This window comes from Myxine glutinosa, chromosome 4 (genome assembly GCF_964187855.1).
Source record: "Myxine glutinosa chromosome 4, kmMyxGlut1.1, whole genome shotgun sequence".
Lineage (NCBI taxonomy): Eukaryota > Metazoa > Chordata > Myxini > Myxiniformes > Myxinidae > Myxine > Myxine glutinosa.
Window position 1 is genome coordinate 98,195,648 of NC_136264.1, and position 18,965 is coordinate 98,214,612.

Below are 18,965 nucleotides of genomic sequence, written 5' to 3' on the forward strand. Positions count from 1 at the left end.
AATGCATGAGCCTCCAGTGAAGCCTCAGAAATTTTATTTGTGCAAGTTTCTGTCACAGTGGACAAATCAGTTTGTTGCAACGTTCTAAAGCGGGGTTTTCACATTTTAAGTTTTTTCACATCTGAAGGTTTTTAAACGAATTTCAATGAATTGAAATATTTTCTTTTCTTCTGGAGACCACTTGTTTTAACAAGTATCCACAAAATAACTTGATATCATAAGTTCTGCATTATTTACAAATATTTTTTGTAATTCTCTAAGGCTCCTTGATGAGCTTATACCTCTACCATTTGTAGTACAGGTGTAACAAAGACGCGTCACAATGTATTTGTTCACCTTGAATCCAAGCATGCCACGCTTCTCCGCATTGGCCCTCATCCGTGCCTTTTAGGGGTCTTTCAAAAGTTCGTCAAGATAGGAAGCAAACCGTGAAAGATTATTGAGGTTGTTGCTTGCTTGAAAGTTGATAAATTGATTTAGTCCATAAAACCCAGAGATACCAAGAGGGAGAATTGCTTTGCAATACATGTCCCCAACCAATGTGATATTTTAGTTCATTGACAGTCAATATTTGCAAAAAAAATGTATTCCATAATCATTTGGTTTATTGCCAACAACCCAGTGTTAATTTTAGTAATACGCAAACTAATTCATCAAAAAAACAATATTATGAAAACGATATTATTAAGAAACGTAGACTAATAGGTTGTGGCTTGCTAGCAGTTATCAGAAGTGGTTTCTGAAATTATACATCGCTGAATTCTTATTGAGTCATGAATGTCCGCTGAATTTTAGTCACTGCAGTAAAGGCCGAGCCAAACCTAACGCTCGACGTAACACCGTAATAATGTCCCAGACATAACACCGTCTTACTAAATCCGTCATACAGAAGGCGAGCTGGTGTCTGGCATTCAGCCCGTCTCCTATGGATATCAGGTAGAGTCACATCTATGGGTTATGTTGTTCAACTGCCATCAACAAAGCAATGGGACGGGTTGAGTGCTGGATGCCGGGATGACGTGCATGTCCGTAGAGGCCTAACCGGGAGCTAAACGTAACACGTGCATGGAAAAGGCCATGGCAGACGGACAGACTGACAAATCTGGCTACTTCACTATATAGATGAAACATATCCGTGTGAAGTACAAAGATAAATAAATGCACAGTATGGTGGGGATACACTATGATTGGCTGAGCCGAGGTGTTATATTTAGGCAAATCAGAATTGAAATCCCCATTGCACCGACCGACTTACTTATTGATACATTTTTTGGGCATTTGCCTTATTGAAATCATCTTATTGAGTATTTGTCTTAATGAAAGAACTGCACAAGCTATATAATCCATGGGCATTTCTTTATTAAGGTTAGTAAGGCTTTAAAAAGTAGGATTAATGATTCCAATTAAATACGTCACGAAAGTCTTCCACAGAGCATTTTAATGCTTTGAAACACCTCGTTTTCACCTCAAGACCGAAGCTCACTCGTAAAAACAAATTCGCTGACTTTGGTGGTGTGTAACAAATGTATGATCAACTTTGCAAGTGATTTTAATTCTGCAACTCCATTCTAGCCAATCAGTGACAAGTATACCACTGAGCCAAACACCTCTGGGCTTATTGGCTCCCGCTTGACCGCTTCAGAAGTAGTAGCTCAGCATGACATGCAAATCATGCTAACGTCACATATATTCCTCGATGACCAATTACAACGTATTGTCGGAATGGTTCGCCAGCGAATGAGGAAAAGTAATTATTCCATTATCGCTTTGAAAGGAAGTTCATACTCTTTTTGTTGTTATTTTTTTCCTTGTGTATAACTGGAGCCAGGTAAAGCCAGGAAACTGTACAAAAAGTACTACAGATAAAAGGTACCTCCATGGTAAGTTTTCCTGGAAAATATGTTCATTTGTAAATATTCCGGGACCACTGTAGGTCACCCTTGACCTTGACTTGATGTTCATTCTTGTACACTTCCATTTTTTTAGCTATTGCTAAATTTCCTTGCCTTTCCCATTGGCTGAACATAATACATTTGGCCAACTTGGGTACCCAAGGCTGAGAGAAAGGGTGATGTGGAGCCAATGTTTCAGGAGACAAAGTCGAGAAAAACTTTCCTAAGGACGGCATTCCTTCCGTCCGGCTGGCTTGTTTCCAAGAATGTTGTCCATCTCCGCCACCAGCGCAGCTGTCAACTTAGGAAGCACCTGTGTAGGTCAATCAACAATTTTCAAGTTAACTTCCTGGAAGAAATTTAAATAATTGTGCATTTCGATATATTGGGGAAAATGTTGAGAGAATTGAACAGGAAATTGAAATTTACATCTTTAAATTTACAAATTCAACAAGCAGAATGAAAACAATACGTCTCAGGACCATAATATTTGGTTGATACGCTACCTGTATAGCTCCGAGGTTCTCGATGAGTTGCTCCACCTTGGTAGCCCTCAGGAGCACCGAACTCACACCTTCATTGTGAAGGCACCATGCTAATAGAACCAGACATTGAGCAGGCACCATGCTAATAGAACCAGACATTGAGCAGGCACCATGCTAATAGAACCAGACATTGAGCAGGCACCATGCTAATAGAACCAGACATTGAGCAGGCACCATGCCAATAGAACCAGACATTGAGCATCAGATGAGACTTTTGACTTCGTGTAATTGTCGCACAATGTAATGATGGCTCTGCATGACATCCATAAAATGAGAACATCGCTTTACTATGGTAACAAGTTGAGTCTCTGACATCATGCCCGAGGCCCATCATCACATTGTGCACTCCAGCCTTTCAGTGATGCTTTGTGGTTCCTTGAGACGTCCCTGCTGCCTCTTTCCCTCCTCAATGAGCACCTTTTCCTTGAGCCACTGATATCCCTGCATCGAGTGAAGAGTTTAAACGAACAGGTATGACGTATTCATGTCGAAAACCCAAATTCCCTTCAGCATCCTTTTTGTAAGTAATGGGAGAAGGTATAACCATTTCCTCTTATTTGCTGTACCAGATCAATAATACTTTTAATTGTACTGGATAGTTCATCACCACCATGCACATCAAGAGCGAGGCTCATGGAAGAGTAAGGATGAACTGACAGTTGGGTAGTGGGGGAACAATTGGGCACAAAAAGGGAGGGAATAAACACCCAGAAAAGGAAGAGAGACACAAGATGGGAGGAAACACTGACACGAACAAGTAAGAGGGGACAAATTTGAAAACACACTCTTTCATAGCAATGCTTCAGATAAAGTTTATCATGGTTGTGATTTCAACACCTAAAGGTGGTTATATGGTTGTGATTTCAAACTTTGCTAACAGTTTTCTGCATTCCCACAGTGATTCTCTTTAAAAATATGATATGTGTGAACCATTAAGTAGGTAAAGTGGTGGCTTTGTTGTGAGGACTCTGGGCTGGTATCCCAGTGATTGTGGCTTGAACTCTGATTTAAGCAACATATAAAAAAATACTTTATACGCCTCATACCCATGTTCATGCAAGCCTGTAGTACATGGGCTTATGTTGGGAAACCAAAGTTTGTGGACCGTTTTGCTAGATTCTTTGCAACAAGGCTTAAATCACTCTAAATAGCATATAAAATAAAAAAATTGCTGTTGCCAAATTTTCACGACATCTTCATGGTGGCCATCTTTGATTTCAAGATGGCCACCATTTCGGACCTATTTTGCCTTATATCTCACTTATTAATCAAGGTATCAGCACAAGAATAGTGTCCTTACCCACATTTTCGGGGTCAAGGAAGACAATGGTGATAATCAAATTTCAGCTGGATGGCCAACATCTTTATAATTTCAAGATGGCCGCCATTTTTAATCAAAGTATGAGCAAACATAGCCTAGTGTCTTAGTCTGAGACAATTGATGAAGACTAGTTGTGGTGGCTAGCATCCATCATAGACTTAAGCCTTTTCTGAAAGCAATGCTACAGTTTGTTAATCAGTTTGTTTCATCAAACAACTCCTATAAAAAATCCAAACGACGGGCTCTCTACTGATCAAACACAATGTCATTCCCAATAGGCTGGGCATCAGTGTTGCAGCATTTCTCCAAATCAGCATCACAGTTACACAATTCGGTACAGACTACATTCCTAGCTTTGCATGAACACCTGCGTGAACACAATTTGCTAGGACTCTTTGCAGCTCGTCCACAGCCACAGCTAACAAGTTGGAGAATTGAGGCTGGAGCAATTGCAACCTGCGCCAGGACTGGTCTCAATTCGCCTCCAACAGTTTCCCATCCCAAGGTGTTTGGGTCGATCACAGTTGGATTTAGAGTTAGATCTTGTGCCCACGTGTGTGCTTGCAAATGAGCACGTTGGACATGCTCTTTCCAGGCACCAGCAGTTGGTGTTAGTTTCTCGACTCCCTGATCACCCTTCAGCTGGCGGAATAGGTGCCATCGTAGTTCAGCAGCACTTCTTATTGTGACACCTTTCGGACATAAGAGGCGACAGAAATACTCTTCACATCCTTCTAGGACAGCATCAGATGGTTTATCACCCTCTCCAAGCTGAGCAATTGCTGACACTACTGTTTGACTACTTTCAGTGAATGCCTTGAAGCAAGTTGTTTTACTCTTGCCCTGAATGTGGCCAGTGGTGTCACAGCCAGTGAGAGCATGCCAATTAACAAGTGCTTTTGCCCTCTGAGCACCAAGCTGTTCATAAATTGGCCTTAGTAAGATTTTCCGACGGTTTTTTCCAGTGCCCATGATAACTGCAGCATCACTTCCTAGGTCATCACTTCGACGTAGAGCAAGTAACAACACATCTGTGTCTGGGGAATAGATACTCACAATGAATCCTGTTTTCACAAGTTGCACTGCATGCAAAATCATGAGTGTGTCAGCTTCCTCCTGGCTACTGACCTCTTTAGCAATTTCACATTCAAAATTGCTCTGGACACTTCTCCTTGTCACTGTTACAATCTGCATGGAGGATCTACTGTTGATCAATCTATTTGCCAGGAAGAGTGTCAGTGAATCCTTTGTGACATTACTAGCAAGGAATGACTTGGTGTCCTTGATTTTGGTTTGCTCATCAACAATATAGTTTTTCACTGCCTTGGTCTTGCCTCTACGACGTTCCCTTGTTCCTTCCTTCAATGATGCATCAATTGTGTAATTGTCAAACACAACCCGAAGCTGATCATAAGCACGTCCTCTGCATTCGGCTAGCTGTACATACGCTGTGCCTAGGTCCTTGCAGTTCTGAAATTTCTTGACATTCATTAATTCTTGCAATAGCGCCATTCCATCAACAATTAAGCATGTCCTGGGTCTTTCTTGCACATTCTCAGGGTGTTCTGCAAGTTCTTCAGCATGGTCACTTGAGTTTGTGTCATCACTGGATTTCACAAGACCCTCCAGGAGTGATATGATCTTGCTCTTGTCGGTGGTGGGGTGGACCATTCCATTTGGCTGGAGAAGAGTTCTATTGGTATTGGACAGTTCATGTGCCCCTACCACTTCCTCTAGATCCACTGCTTCCCTCGATGACCTTGCAATGACTAGTAGTCGAGCAAACAGGGATGTCGTCACTTTCAGTGCCACTACCTCACTACCAGTTTTCACCAACAGGTCTTTGCCGACCGAATTCCAAGATGGCAATGTCAATTTGGTCATTGTCGACCACAGGTTTTGGTTTCCCTTTATTCTCTTTTCTACAAATGCACTGTAAGCCTCCTGTCCGAATTTCTCTGCATTAAGAATTCCTTCCTCCACAGCTTTAGGAATCACCTCAATTGCAGCATCTATTGCTGTCCTTCTTGCCTTTTTGCCATGAATGACAGAAGGTTTTTGGCCTTGACCATCGGTAATATCACAACAAATGTTCTCACGGATCTTCTTTAACAGCCTGCCCCTGGTGATGCTGTGATTCTGAATACCATAGTCCCTCATCATGTTACTGTAGACCTCATCAGCCTCAGGTGTTGAGACAAACTGTCCATCATCGATGCAATCCTGTAATTCAGCGAAGAACTCAATTTCAGCTGATACAAATCTCTCTCACTGTCCTAAGTCCCAATCACCACTTTGGTCACCTGCACAATTTTTGCGCTGTGGCATTTGCACGTAGCGACTCCAGTTGGAGGTCAAACAGCTCTTAAGGTAGTAGTAAGGGAAACATATGAAAATCTGTTAACTAAATTGTTACCAAAAAATTTCTTCACCAATATGTTTGTAAAGGTGTGTAATAACATGTGTTAAAATGTTGAAGGTCAACTCCCGTGGGAAACCCAGAAAAAAAGCTGTTGAATTCGGGTACCGAAAAATTATTTTCGAGAATTTTTATTTTTTTTAATCGGCCCTTAAGTAACTTATGAGGGGTCAAATAAGGGTTTTTCATGATTCTGAGTTGATTGTTAACATTTATATTTCACCACAGACACTCCTTTGTGGAAAAATAATTTCTAAATATATCTCATTTTCTACTTTGCAGGACATGGAGTCTAGCAATATGGATGAAGACATTACTCCACCTGTGCTCAATTGCTTCATCTGTGCACGCTCGGATACACCAGCTGAAAGGCTCATACAGGCAACTCCAAAGGGATACTCAACTTTATTGAAACAAGCAGAAACTGTCGAAAATGTTACTGTTGTGGAACGTATGAAGGAGGCTCAAAAGGAAGGAAAACTGAGGTACCACCAGAAGTGTAAAAATGATCTGTACAACAACTTTGTTGCAACCACCAAGAAGTCAGCTCAAGCATCAAAGGCAGAGAAAGAGTCATCAAAGTTGAAGCGAAGACGCACTACTTGTGAGTTCAGTTCATCAACTGGCTGCAGTTCTAGAAGATCACAGTCAGTTGACCTCCTGTATAAGGATGTATGCATTCTTTGCAACCAACCAGCCCAGCTCTACAAAAATAATCCAGCACAAGCTAGAAAGAAATACAGAGTGCCAGATAATTTGACTGCAGATACACTGAAGGCAAGCTTGCTGAAGACAGCACGGAGTCACGGGGATGACTGGGGCACTGAAGTCACTGGACGCCTGGAAGGGATCAACGACTTGGTAGCAGAAGAAACACTGTACCATTTGCGATGCAAACTTATGTTTGCGAGAGGTGACCGTTTGTCCAAGACTGATGAGGAAGGAAAAAGGAAGAGAGGACAGAGGACAGCATGAGGAGCGAGAGGCAGTTTTTATTGAATTCTGCGAATGGTTAGACTCAGAATTAGAGCATGGGGTAATGAACATGGACCAAGTCCATGAAAGGCTGCAGGAGTTTGATCAGTCACCAGAGAAGAGCCTTTCTTATTCAAAGCATTGGCTAAAGATAAAACTTCTAGAGAAATACGAAGACACCTTGTATTTCACACACAGGAAAGAAGGGCAGATGTACTCTGTCTCAAAGATGGCACCGACAATATTCTGCGAGGGCATCATGCTAATCTTGACCATGGAGATGAGAAGACTCAGATCATAAAGACGGCACTCAAGTTCATATCCAATGATATTGCCTTGATTGATTTAGGTCCAAAGTCATACCCCACCACACACAGTATGACTGACATCGATAGTCAGCTGACACTTGTTCCTGCAAGCCTTCAGATGTTCTTGAGACCGATTGTCAAGACAGATGAAAGAGTTGCCGTTTGGGGGCAGAATTTTATTAAGGCCTGTCGACCTCGGTCTGGAGTATTGCCACACCAAATGGGGCTTGCCATACAACTTGATCATAGATTTGGGTCAAAATGGATGCTCAACAAGTTCCACCGGTTGGGATACACTGAGTCTTACACGGAGACACAAAACTACAAATACTGCTTCCTTAATAGTAGGAGTGGAGATGATGTTCCAGATACTTCTGGCAATCTTGACACCATTGTGGAGGAAACCGATGAACAGATCAATGATGAGGTTGCGGTTGATGCTGCGCTTGAGGATCAATCAGTGATGACAGCCAAAGTGCCAGCCAGTGAAAGTGAATTGTCAAGTAATGATCAGGTGGTCTTTATGGAGGTTGGGGAAACAAACAATGCAGTCACTCAGTTTGTTGGAGACAATATAGATTTAAACATTGTCTCTATTCACGGAAACACTCCCTTTCACTCAATGGGTTGGATCGAAGTCACCTCTCCGGCACCACCTTTGCCAGATCCACAGACAACAGCAGCTTTCCCCCGGGTGAAGTTGAAGGCACTCGACAAAGCTAAGATCCTGAGAGGAACTGAAGTAAAGATTATTCCATTTACGAACAGGAAACAGATAGGAACGAACGCGATCATGTTTCTCCCCCTCGCTGAGCTTTCCTCCTCCCTGGCTCATGATCAGCCACTCCTCACTCCAGGTGACACACTCTGGGCAGTGGGGTGGGTGATCAAAGCCAACGATCCTTAGTTCCCACACTCCAACTGGAATGGCTGGATGAAGAGAATCCATGCTAATGATGCAAAGCAGAGCACACAGATCGAGTTCCTCCCAGTTATTGAAGGAGACCCTAATGACCTCAACACCATCTTCACCACTCTGAAAGAGGATCCTTCTACAGAGCATGTCTCTGAACCCCAGTGACTATGGATGGACAATAGGTGTGCATGGGTATGAGCCAGTTCCAACACTGGACCCCACTGCTCCTGAGGAGCTATTGCAGTTCACGAGCTGTAATTGTCATGGAGATTGCAGCAACCGGCGATGCAGCTGCAAGAGGAATGGGGTCACGTGCATCTCGGCCTGTGGAGTCTGTAATGGCATTACATGCAGAAACTGCAGTCATGATGTTGTTGAGTCTGAAGAAGACATAGACAATGACTGTTGAAACTTCTGACATTGTGAATGAGAAATAACTCTTGAGTATTATATATGTATGTGAAATAAAAGCTACTTTGTGTGTAAATGTAAAAGTGAAAATATAAATGTTAACAATCAACTCAGAATCATGAAAAACCCTTATTTGACCCCTCATAAGTTACTTAAGGGCCGATTTAAAAAAATAAAAATTCTCGAAAATAATTTTTCGGTACCCGAATTCAACAGCTTTTTTTCTGGGTTTCCCACGGGAGTTGAACTTCAACATTTTAACACATGTTATTACACACCTTTACAAACATATTGGTGAAGAAATTTTTTGGTAACAATTTAGTTAACATTTGTGAAATATCTCATAAAATGCCCTTACTATAGGTTATGTCCCTTGCAAGAAAATCTCCCTCAACGAGAAAGTCCACAAGGTTGAGTTTCCAGACACTGTTGTCACTGTTTTCCACAATCTGTTTAACTGACCTACCAATATCTTTGCTTCTACACTCACAGCGTATCTCTTCTGTCCCGGTCTTTTTGTCCTGTTTCACAGTCTGACAGAAAAAGCACATATTCCGGCAGAATGATGGTACTGTCGACCGTGTCTGCCTTTCTGCTGGTGCTGAACAGGAGGCTTCCTCTGGAATAGGAGTTGTTGATGGTCTTCCTCGTTTCTTACCTCCGGTCAGAACACGAGTGTCCATTTGACTTGTGGCTTGTTCATATCGTCCTTTATCACGTTCAATATGCTGTATATGTGTCAGCATACCGTAACAGCTCCGATGCCATAATGCTTTTCTTGACATCAGATCACCAGCGGATAAGCCTTGCAGTCTCTGATTTATGGCCACATATGTCGGATTCCTGTATGTATCTCGTTTGGTGAGATTTCGCAAAAATGTCTCATATGTATCAGTATCTGCCTGTGGTGTGCTTAAAGGCTCAAGCACTTTCCTTTTTATGTATTTCTTCCCTTGGCATAGCAAACAAAGACTGAAGTCAATGGGCTTCTTTTTAGCAGCAGGTTCCTCTGGCGTGGTCATGATGCCGGCAGTCGTTCTTCCTCCACAGTTATCCAAGAATGCAACTTCTCAAGGTCGTCTGCTGCACATCTGAAAAGAATAAAGATTGTTAAAAAGTCATCCAACACAGTTTCAGGAATATTATTTGACTAAAACTAGATGTACGGTAGCTTGATTCTTTAGATAATATTTGGGTGTGGATCTGGCAGAAGAACTCCCCTGTCCCCCCACCTCCTATCCACCCCCTCCCAATCCAATCCTAACCATTATCTAAAAATGTAAGTACCTGTGAGTAAAAGTAAATAGATTCAATACCAGGACATTTATATTTAAACCTGATATACATGAAAACCTTTTAAAGTATGGCTTTGACCTGGAGTTTGGGCAAAACTAGCTTAAAAAATGGTGGCCATCTTGAAATTATAAAGATGTTGGCCATCCAGCTGAAATTTGATTATTACCATTGTCTTCCTTGACCCCGAAAATGTGGGTAAGGACACTATTCTTGTGCTGATACCTTGATTAATAAGTGAGATATAAGGCAAAATAGGTCCGAAATGGTGGCCATCTTGAAATCCAAGATGGCCGCCATGAAGATGTCGTGAAAATTTGGCAACAGCAATTTATTTTATTTTATATGCTATTTAGAGTGATTTAAGCCTAGTTGCCAAGAATCTAGCAAAACGGTCCACAAATATACATAAGCCCATGTACTACTGGTGTTGGCTTAGCGGTTAAGGTGCCGGCTTGGAGATCCTGGGCTCAAATCCCGGTCAGATCGCTGAGTTAATGCCAGGGGGGTTGACTCAGCCTATCATCTTTCCAAGGTTGACAAATTGAGTACCAGCTCACTGGTAATTCACTGTGTGTTGCAAGAAGTGAGTAACAGAGTTGGTGGCAGGAAGGGTCTGATTTTTGCCTCTTATTTGCAATTGATAATAATATTTATTCATATAATATATGTTTATTATTTATTTATTTATAATTATTATTTATTATTTATATAATAATATTTTATTATTATTATAATACTTATATAATATATTATTATTATTATTATTATTATTATTATTATTTATTTATAATAATATTATTGTATTATTATTATTTATAATTATTGTTTATTTATTATTATATTGTTTATAATTATTATTTTATATTGTTTTATATTGTTATTTTATATTGTTTATAATTATTATTGTTTATTATTTATATAATATTTATTTATAATATATTATTGAGATAATAATATTGATAATAATATTCTTATTTGCAATTTGCCTAATAGCGTACAGCAGGATATGCCTCCCAATGGTTTATGCCAGATGGCTGTAAAACATTGCTTCAAAAGGGGCCCATGGTGCCCAAAAAGGCCAACCCCTGCTCTGTGGGGGAAAAATGGCCTCTAAAGACGGTTCCTATATGCATGTTCATTCAGGACAAGTATGAGGCAATCAAGGTGGTCAAAAAGAGAAAATGACCTTTCAAGCTCAGGCTCATTTATAAGCAGTTTGAGTAAGAGGAGGTGTAGACATGTAGACATGTGGACATCAATCTCACAGCACAAAAGCACCTCTGAAAGCATGCTTTTTAAGAATATCATGTAACATACGGAGGGGTCACAGATGACCCCCTCCCAAGACCGCAAGCAACGTTGTGTCGGAATTGTGGTCACAGATGACCCCCTCCCAAGACCGCAAGCAATGTTGTGTGGGAATCATGGTCACAGACGACCCCCTCCCAAGACCGCAAGCAACGTTGTGTGGGAATCATGGTCACAGATGACCCCCTCCCAAGACCGCAAGCAATGTTGTGTGGGAATCGTGGTCAGAGATGACCCCCTCCCAAGACCGCAAGCAATGTTGTGTGGGAATCGTGGTCACAGATGACCCCCTCCCAAGAACGCAAGCAATGTTGTGTGGGAATCATGGTCACAGACGACCCCCTCCCAAGACCGCAAGCAACGTTGTGTGGGAATCATGGTCACAGATGACCCCCTCCCAAGACAGCAAGCAATGTTGTGTGGGAATCGTGGTCACAGATGACCCCCTCCCAAGAACGCAAGCAACGTTGTGTGGGAATCGTGGTCAGAGATGACCCCCTCCCAAGACCGCAAGCAATGTTGTGTGGGAATCATGGTCACAGACGACCCCCTCCCAAGACCGCAAGCAACGTTGTGTGGGAATCATGGTCACAGATGACCCCCTCCCAAGACCGCAAGCAATGTTGTGTGGGAATCGTGGTCACAGATGACCCCCTCCCAAGAACGCAAGCAACGTTGTGTGGGAATCGTGGTCACAGATGACCCCCTCCCAAGAACGCAAGCAATGTTGTGTGGGAATCGTGGTCACAGATGACCCCCTCCCAAGAACGCAAGCAACGTTGTGTGGGAATCGTGGTCAGAGATGACCCCCTCCCAAGACCGCAAGCAATGTTGTGTGGCAATCGTACATGCCGAGGTCATTCTCCTCGAACATGGCCGTCGAAGGCTGATTTTGACATGTAACACCGCAAGTCGAGTTTGTGCATGATGTAGCAAGCGTGTCTACCCATGTTCGTTATCAGGATTACAATGAACCCAATTTAATCCTCCAGGGACTACCAATCACCGAAACATTTTCGCAGGATGGATAGCAGGCAGATACACACAGGACTTAGGGGGGAAATAAAAACTTAGCACAAGACAGCACAAACGAAAATTGCGGACACAATGAACGAGACTCTAGAGAGTTCATGCGACACATTAACCCATGCAGTCTTGAGAAACTGAGAAACAAGGACATGTATGAATTCTGGAAGCGGCAGATTTGATTGGTTGTGATGTGATGACCTAAAAAGCAGTAATATTTTCTCAAAATACTGCTGAACAGTACTTAGACAAATGAACAGCTTTTCACTTCATGGGGTGATAAATAGCTACACTTTACAGACAGTGAAACTCAAACCCCCTAAGGGACCACGTACACTAAAACCGGGCGAGATAGAAAATGATTAGGCAGGCATGAAACTGCCACGTCTCCAAAGTAGCAACAGCGAGCGAACAGCAGGATATGCCTTGAGTTTTGCCAGCCACGCATACGACAGGAGAGCATCTCTCCTTCAGACTGTCTCATTCTGTGCTTCTTAGACTCAGCAGCGAGAGAGCACGCCACCTCATGTACCTCTTGCACCCCTGAAGAGATCCACGACATCCCTCCTTACCGATCATGGGCTGCCTCACACCTCGTGACAGCATCGCGATCCAATCAGTGGAGTCGATCCTGACCCTATTGGTGCCGTGGACATTGAGTAGTGCAGTCCAATTGTGTGCCTCCTTTCTCGTTGCTAATCAAGAGTACTGAAGGTTAAACACGGTCTTGCAGTGGCAGACAAAAAACAGGACGACTGTCCCTATCCACATGTCCTTAATACAAGGAGAAAAGTCCTATACTCTATGGGGTAAAAACGGTGGTCTATATCTCAATTCAAATAATGACCCGACCTTCCACACTATATGCGCAAGGTGTGTGAAGGGAATAAATTGAGAAGAAAATATTGCAGAAAAATAATGGAAGAGGGATGGACAAGGAAAAAAGATGCAGGATGTTAGGAGAAGATAGCTGTAAAAGGCAAGGTGGGAAGGTGGAGGTGTGGAAGCATGCGAGATGGGGGAAGGAGGGCAAGGCGGGGGAGACTAAAATCACGCCGATGGCAATAATGTTGTGTATTTGCTCCTGTGTGAAATAAATTGAGATATTTCTCAAATAAATATTATTAATACAATGGATTAATATTTAATAAGGATTCCCCTTTTGGGAAAAGTAGGTGAAAGATACTCTCTGTTCCCTCCAGAACACCCCCCCCCCCAACCACCCTGTATGACCTCATTGGTCCTGATCACATGTTCCTGAATGTCTGCAGCAAAAGTCCCTCTGATTGATGGTTGTTAGCACTGTACATTCAATGAAATGAAAGAGGAGGATATATATATATATATATAGAAGGGTGACAGCTCGTCCCACCTTTCATGCCAGGGGCATTTGCCCCACCTTACTCTGAGCAAGAAAGAGCAGGAATACAAAGCCCTCTTTATCATTCATTTGTGCTTTTGGGTGGAATGGATATATTCATGGGGTTCCAAAGATGATTGCTCTCTTAAGGTTTTGGGCAAAGCAAAATAAAAACCAAAGGTTGTCCTCGGACGCACCTTGAGAGAAGCCCGGGAGTCTTCCGGTATGCGATGATCATATTTCCCTGTCAATAACCCACAGGCTAGTGGGGACCACGTGATGGCCCCGATGCCTGCACCAGGAAGTAAACAACCCTTTTCTCATTACCCAGGCAAGACTCGGTTCAAAAGGTACAATAAAGATTTAAATCAGTGCCATGAATACAAAAGAATCCCTTCATCAAGTTTACATTTTCAGTGTGCTTCTTTCCCTGATATCGTTTCTATTTTTCTTTCAACATGGCAGTCAGGCAAGTGTGACCTCACCGATTTTGTGGTAAAGTTCAGGCAGCTGCAACTCGACTTTGTCTCGATGGAATAGGTTGTACTCTGCTTGCTCGCACACAGGCGGGATCAGGCTGAACTGCTGTGCAACTGAGTAGGCCTCCTGCAAACAGCCAAGAAATCAAATCTGGGCACGTACGCACCACCTTGTGTGGCACACATCTGAGGAGGGAAGCGTTGCCGAGGACGGGACTTGCATTATGGAGTACAATTGAGGAAGTTATTTACAAAAAGAAAAAGTTGATGTGTGACAAACAAGTGTAAATATTTAACAATTTTTATCTAAGTACATCTGATGTGTTTTCTTCTCTCCTTCCCTTTGCCTCAGATGGATTGACTCTAACAGAAGGCACGGCCTATAAACTCAACCTTTCCATCAACAAATGTAATAAAAGCAAATTATGGTCCGAAGCATGAAACCAAGAAGCTCCTCTGTATCCACCATGTCTTCCAAGAAAGACTGAATTATAAATCCACAACTAACGCAAAACAAGTCAGACTCTCCAGGGATGACTTTTCAACTTGAATGCAGCCGGTTCTGTCGGATCTCGGAAGTTAAGGAGAATCGAACTCGGCTATTACTGAGATGGGAGGCCCGGGTGTTGTCGTCAAATGCAGGATAGCTCAATTCGTAACCTGCTTATATTGAGCTGTCTGATCTTGATTTTGAGGTTTGTGTGTTTGTGTGTGTGTGTGTGTGTGTGTGTGTGTGTGTGTGTGTGTGTGTGTGTATGTGTGTGTTTGTGTATATGTTTATATATTTCATATATATATATATATATATATTTATATATATATATATATATATATACATATATATATACAGACTTGGCATTTAATATGGATTTTTTTTTTCTTCTTGACTTGGGTTTAATTTCTGAACTCAGTATATCAATCTGGTGAGTTTCTTTTACGCTTCGGTGGTTTCTTTGTTGAAAGAACCATGTCACTGATTGTCTTTCGCAGCAAGAAGTCAATACAGGATTATATCACAGGTGGCGTGACAAAATGTACGGACAGGTACATTTGACGATTGGCTTCACAATCGGGTAAAAAAGGGTTGTTGTGTTCTGTATTAGTGGAAAACAACTGCTGCACGTCTACAAAAGTTATTGCCGCTTCCCCTGGAGATGGTCCGTCAACTCAACAATGCTGTTTGTCATGGAGTGGTGGCTTTACGAAATTACGGCATGAAACAGCGTGCTATTGCTTGGGAGTATGGCATCAATCAAGGTCAGGTGTCAAAGATCCTGAAATGAAATGCTCAGAGGGGTGTCCCTACTCCAATACCGAGGCCAGGAGGTCCCCGCAGAAGCACAAGGAGGGATGATCGCCATCTGCACCGGTTAGTCCGCAATGGCCGTACCAAGTCAGCTAATCGGCTTGGGGCTGAGTGGCAGCAACTGACAAATGTGCCTGTATCCAGAAGGCTAGTCAACCAACGACTGGTTCAAGCAGGCTATCGTGCCAGGCGTCGCCTGAGAAAGCCACGTCTGACCAGACAACACCGCCAGCGCCGATTGCAGTGGGCCAGAGAGCACCGTCAATGGCAGCCAGGACACTGGAATCACGTGATCTTCAGCGACGAGTCTAGATTTCTGGTCTATCGTCAAGATGGCCGCGTCCGAGTGCGCAGACAAGTGCATGAAGCCTACAACGAAGATTGTATAGTGCCAAGAGTCAAAGCTGGAGGTTGGGGGGTGACCGTTGGGCTGCTTTTCATGCAGGGGGCAAAACTGACCTGGTTGTTCTGAATGGAAACCTGAACCAGTTCAAGTACAGGGCCATTCTGGACGAAACATTGCTTCCATTTGCTCGTGCAGCCTTTCGAGGAAACTTTGTCTTCCAAGATGACAATGCACGGCCTCATCGTGCTCGCATGATCCAACACTTTCTTGCTGACCGTGGTGTAGAGCATATGGAGTGGCCTGCCATGTCCCCGGATATGAATCCGATAGAGAACTTGTGGGCAGAATTAACGCGTCAAATCGACAACTTGGACCAGCAGCCTGCCTCTGTGCGTGAATTGCAGCAGGCTATTGTAACTGCATGGCAAGCGATTACTGTCCAAACCTTGGCAAATCTCGTGAACAGCATGCCTCAACGTGTACGTGCCCTCCTGAATGCTCGTGGGGGTTACACGAAGTACTGAACTGTAATTTTACTGTCCGTAATCCCAGTCGTAATTTAACTTTTGTTAAAAAAAATTTGGGCTAATGTGCAAAATAAAGAGATACTTCTGGAAAACGCAGAGAAGTTTAACACAGTACTGTCCGTGAATTGAGTTCGATATCAGTTTACATCACTTTCAAGGATCAATTTATTTGCTTCGAAATGTCAAATGTGTTTTTTGTTTCTTTGAAAGGTCACATGAACAAAATCTAGAATAATTTCAACATAATTCCAATGAACTTTTGGTTCTACGTCATCTTGAAAAAAGTAAGTTCACCCCCACAAAAAAAATATTCCATATTAAATGCCAAGTCTGTATATATATATTTGATGTCGATATATATATATAATATACTGTATATATATATATATATATGTGCATATATGGGTAAGTACACGATGTGTTCAAACCTCTTGTTTTATTTTACCTCTTGTTTACCAAAGATTTTAAAATGTTACGCGCTGCTTCCTTGCATGACGTTCACTATTTATTAAAGGATAGAGCACTGACAAATAACCATAGGTTGGTAATGACAACGCAGGCTTTCTTCTCCCGATGGTCTCCTTCTGCGTCGAGGGTCCTTCATGTTCCTTGTTAGTCCCAGGATTAGAGTGAAGGAAGAGTATTCCCAGGTCTCCACGACCTCCATCTCCACGACATCCATAAAGTTACGACACTCGACATGGATACCGTAGGGAAGGTGTTCTTTCAATTATACAGAAACTCATAATGTTTCATACATACTCCATCAATACACTTCAATATGAGCTCTGATTGTCGCTCGCAGGACCCCAACGCGGTGCACAACTCGGTGTCGGGAGAGACAAACGGACAAACAGATAGACGGGGCTGAAAACATAACCTCCATCCACCTTTTGTGGCAGGGCAACAATTCGGTGAACTGCAACGTATTTTGAATGTTTACAAAATGTTTAATTACGACAACGTGATTGAAAACAAATGCAGATCTACCTGTAAATCTGAAAACAAAAGGTTGACGTCTTGACGTTCCTGAGCTATTGTAGACGTTTCGTGGACCTTTTTTGTCGCTCAATTGATAAGAATATCTGTAAACAATCATTGATGCAAACGATCACGTGTAACCTTCGTGTTTAATCTGAACCGTTCAAAATACGTCGCAAGCGCCCTGAGGCCATTGGTGAACAAAGACCGTCACAGGTGGAACCGGTAAAAATAGACGCGAATCGATTAATTGACGGAAACACCTATTGATGACGTCACAAGGTGATTTCAGGCACAGGAGGCCACGTCAAATGGTCGATCACGAAGTAAGACTACTTTAACCATCAAATATTCACGACTTTAACAATAGTTCTGTAATTCAAGGCCACAGGTGTATTTTTTAATCAGATTTGTTTGCATTGGTAACCTGCATTCGTGTACAGGTAAACAGGTTATGGGCACTCATTCACAATTGTTGACAATTCATTAATTCCACTTTAACAATGTCAGGTGCACGATACCAGGTCCAAATGTTGAGAGTTCATGCAAAACTCTTTAATCGATACTTGATGTAACTGCTCAGTGAGCATCGCATTTGGTATTCGAACGAATTAAAAAAAATCAATGAAGAATTACATAAAGTGAGAGATAAGTCGGATATTATTAAATACTTTGTGGAAGAATAATGAAATTCCGCCCATTCACGTCCTCGATCAGATCGGTTGCTTTATGTGTTTGTTGGGATCAGTGAAACTAGAGGGAGAGGGAGAGGGGAGAGGGGAGGGGGAAGGGGGATGGGGGGTGAGGGGAGGGGGAGGGGGGAGGGGGGAGAGGCGGTGGGAAGAGATGTGGTTATTCCAGAAAAGAATCAAAAATTCTGGGTTGTTTATCCGCATTTATATCAACACCAGCACACCAGGATGGCCTCCATCCATTGAAGTCTGAGTAGAATCAGAATGTCAGATCAACTTGTGGTGCGGGAGTTATCGACCATTTGTCAGACAGACACACGAGCCCCGACCCTCGTGCTGCCCACACAGTCAATATTCAGGAATGCAGATGGATGTGCAGAGATTCAAACCCACGATAATCCAGATATCAAACTCACCATAATCCAGATATCAAACTCAACATAGTCCAGAGACGATAAAATATTTGAAAAGCGTTCACCTTTATTGGGCTCCACGTTATCATTATCCCGTTCTGAGTCCGTACATTGTGGACCCTCCTCTCCCCATATGATTAACACTTATAATGATCATATAAATCGAAACATCAACTCCCTTCGCTAATAACTTCCACAATCAGGTATACACAACGTCGCATTGTATTATTTCCAGGCTGTGGATTTATTGATCACCGCTCGTTTTTAATTATTTCAATTCACAGCTCGACTTGATCATCATCTCACACTTAGATGATTACGTCACAACTTCATCAACGTATCATAACGGGAGGGGTTCATTGGTTCCCTATTTGGGGGAATTACCCCTCCCAATGCACTTTGGGAAATGAAAACCTATTTAGGTGTCTACCTGTGATCATTCCA

The 18,965-nt window shown here is 42.5% G+C and overlaps 1 protein-coding gene across 1 annotated transcript; it reads right to left on the reverse strand.

Moving 5' to 3' along the window:
• Window positions 1–2,115: 2,115 nt before the first annotated feature.
• On the reverse strand, window positions 2,116–18,006 carry LOC144891631 (voltage-gated potassium channel subunit beta-3-like). Its single transcript, XM_078775281.1, is given in 9 exon segments — window positions 2,116–2,205; window positions 2,399–2,487; window positions 2,758–2,878; window positions 13,975–14,069; window positions 14,263–14,383; window positions 16,971–17,158; window positions 17,316–17,354; window positions 17,577–17,679; window positions 17,938–18,006. Coding segments are annotated over 9 exon segments (915 nt in total).
• Between the last annotated feature and the right edge of the window lie 959 nt (window positions 18,007–18,965).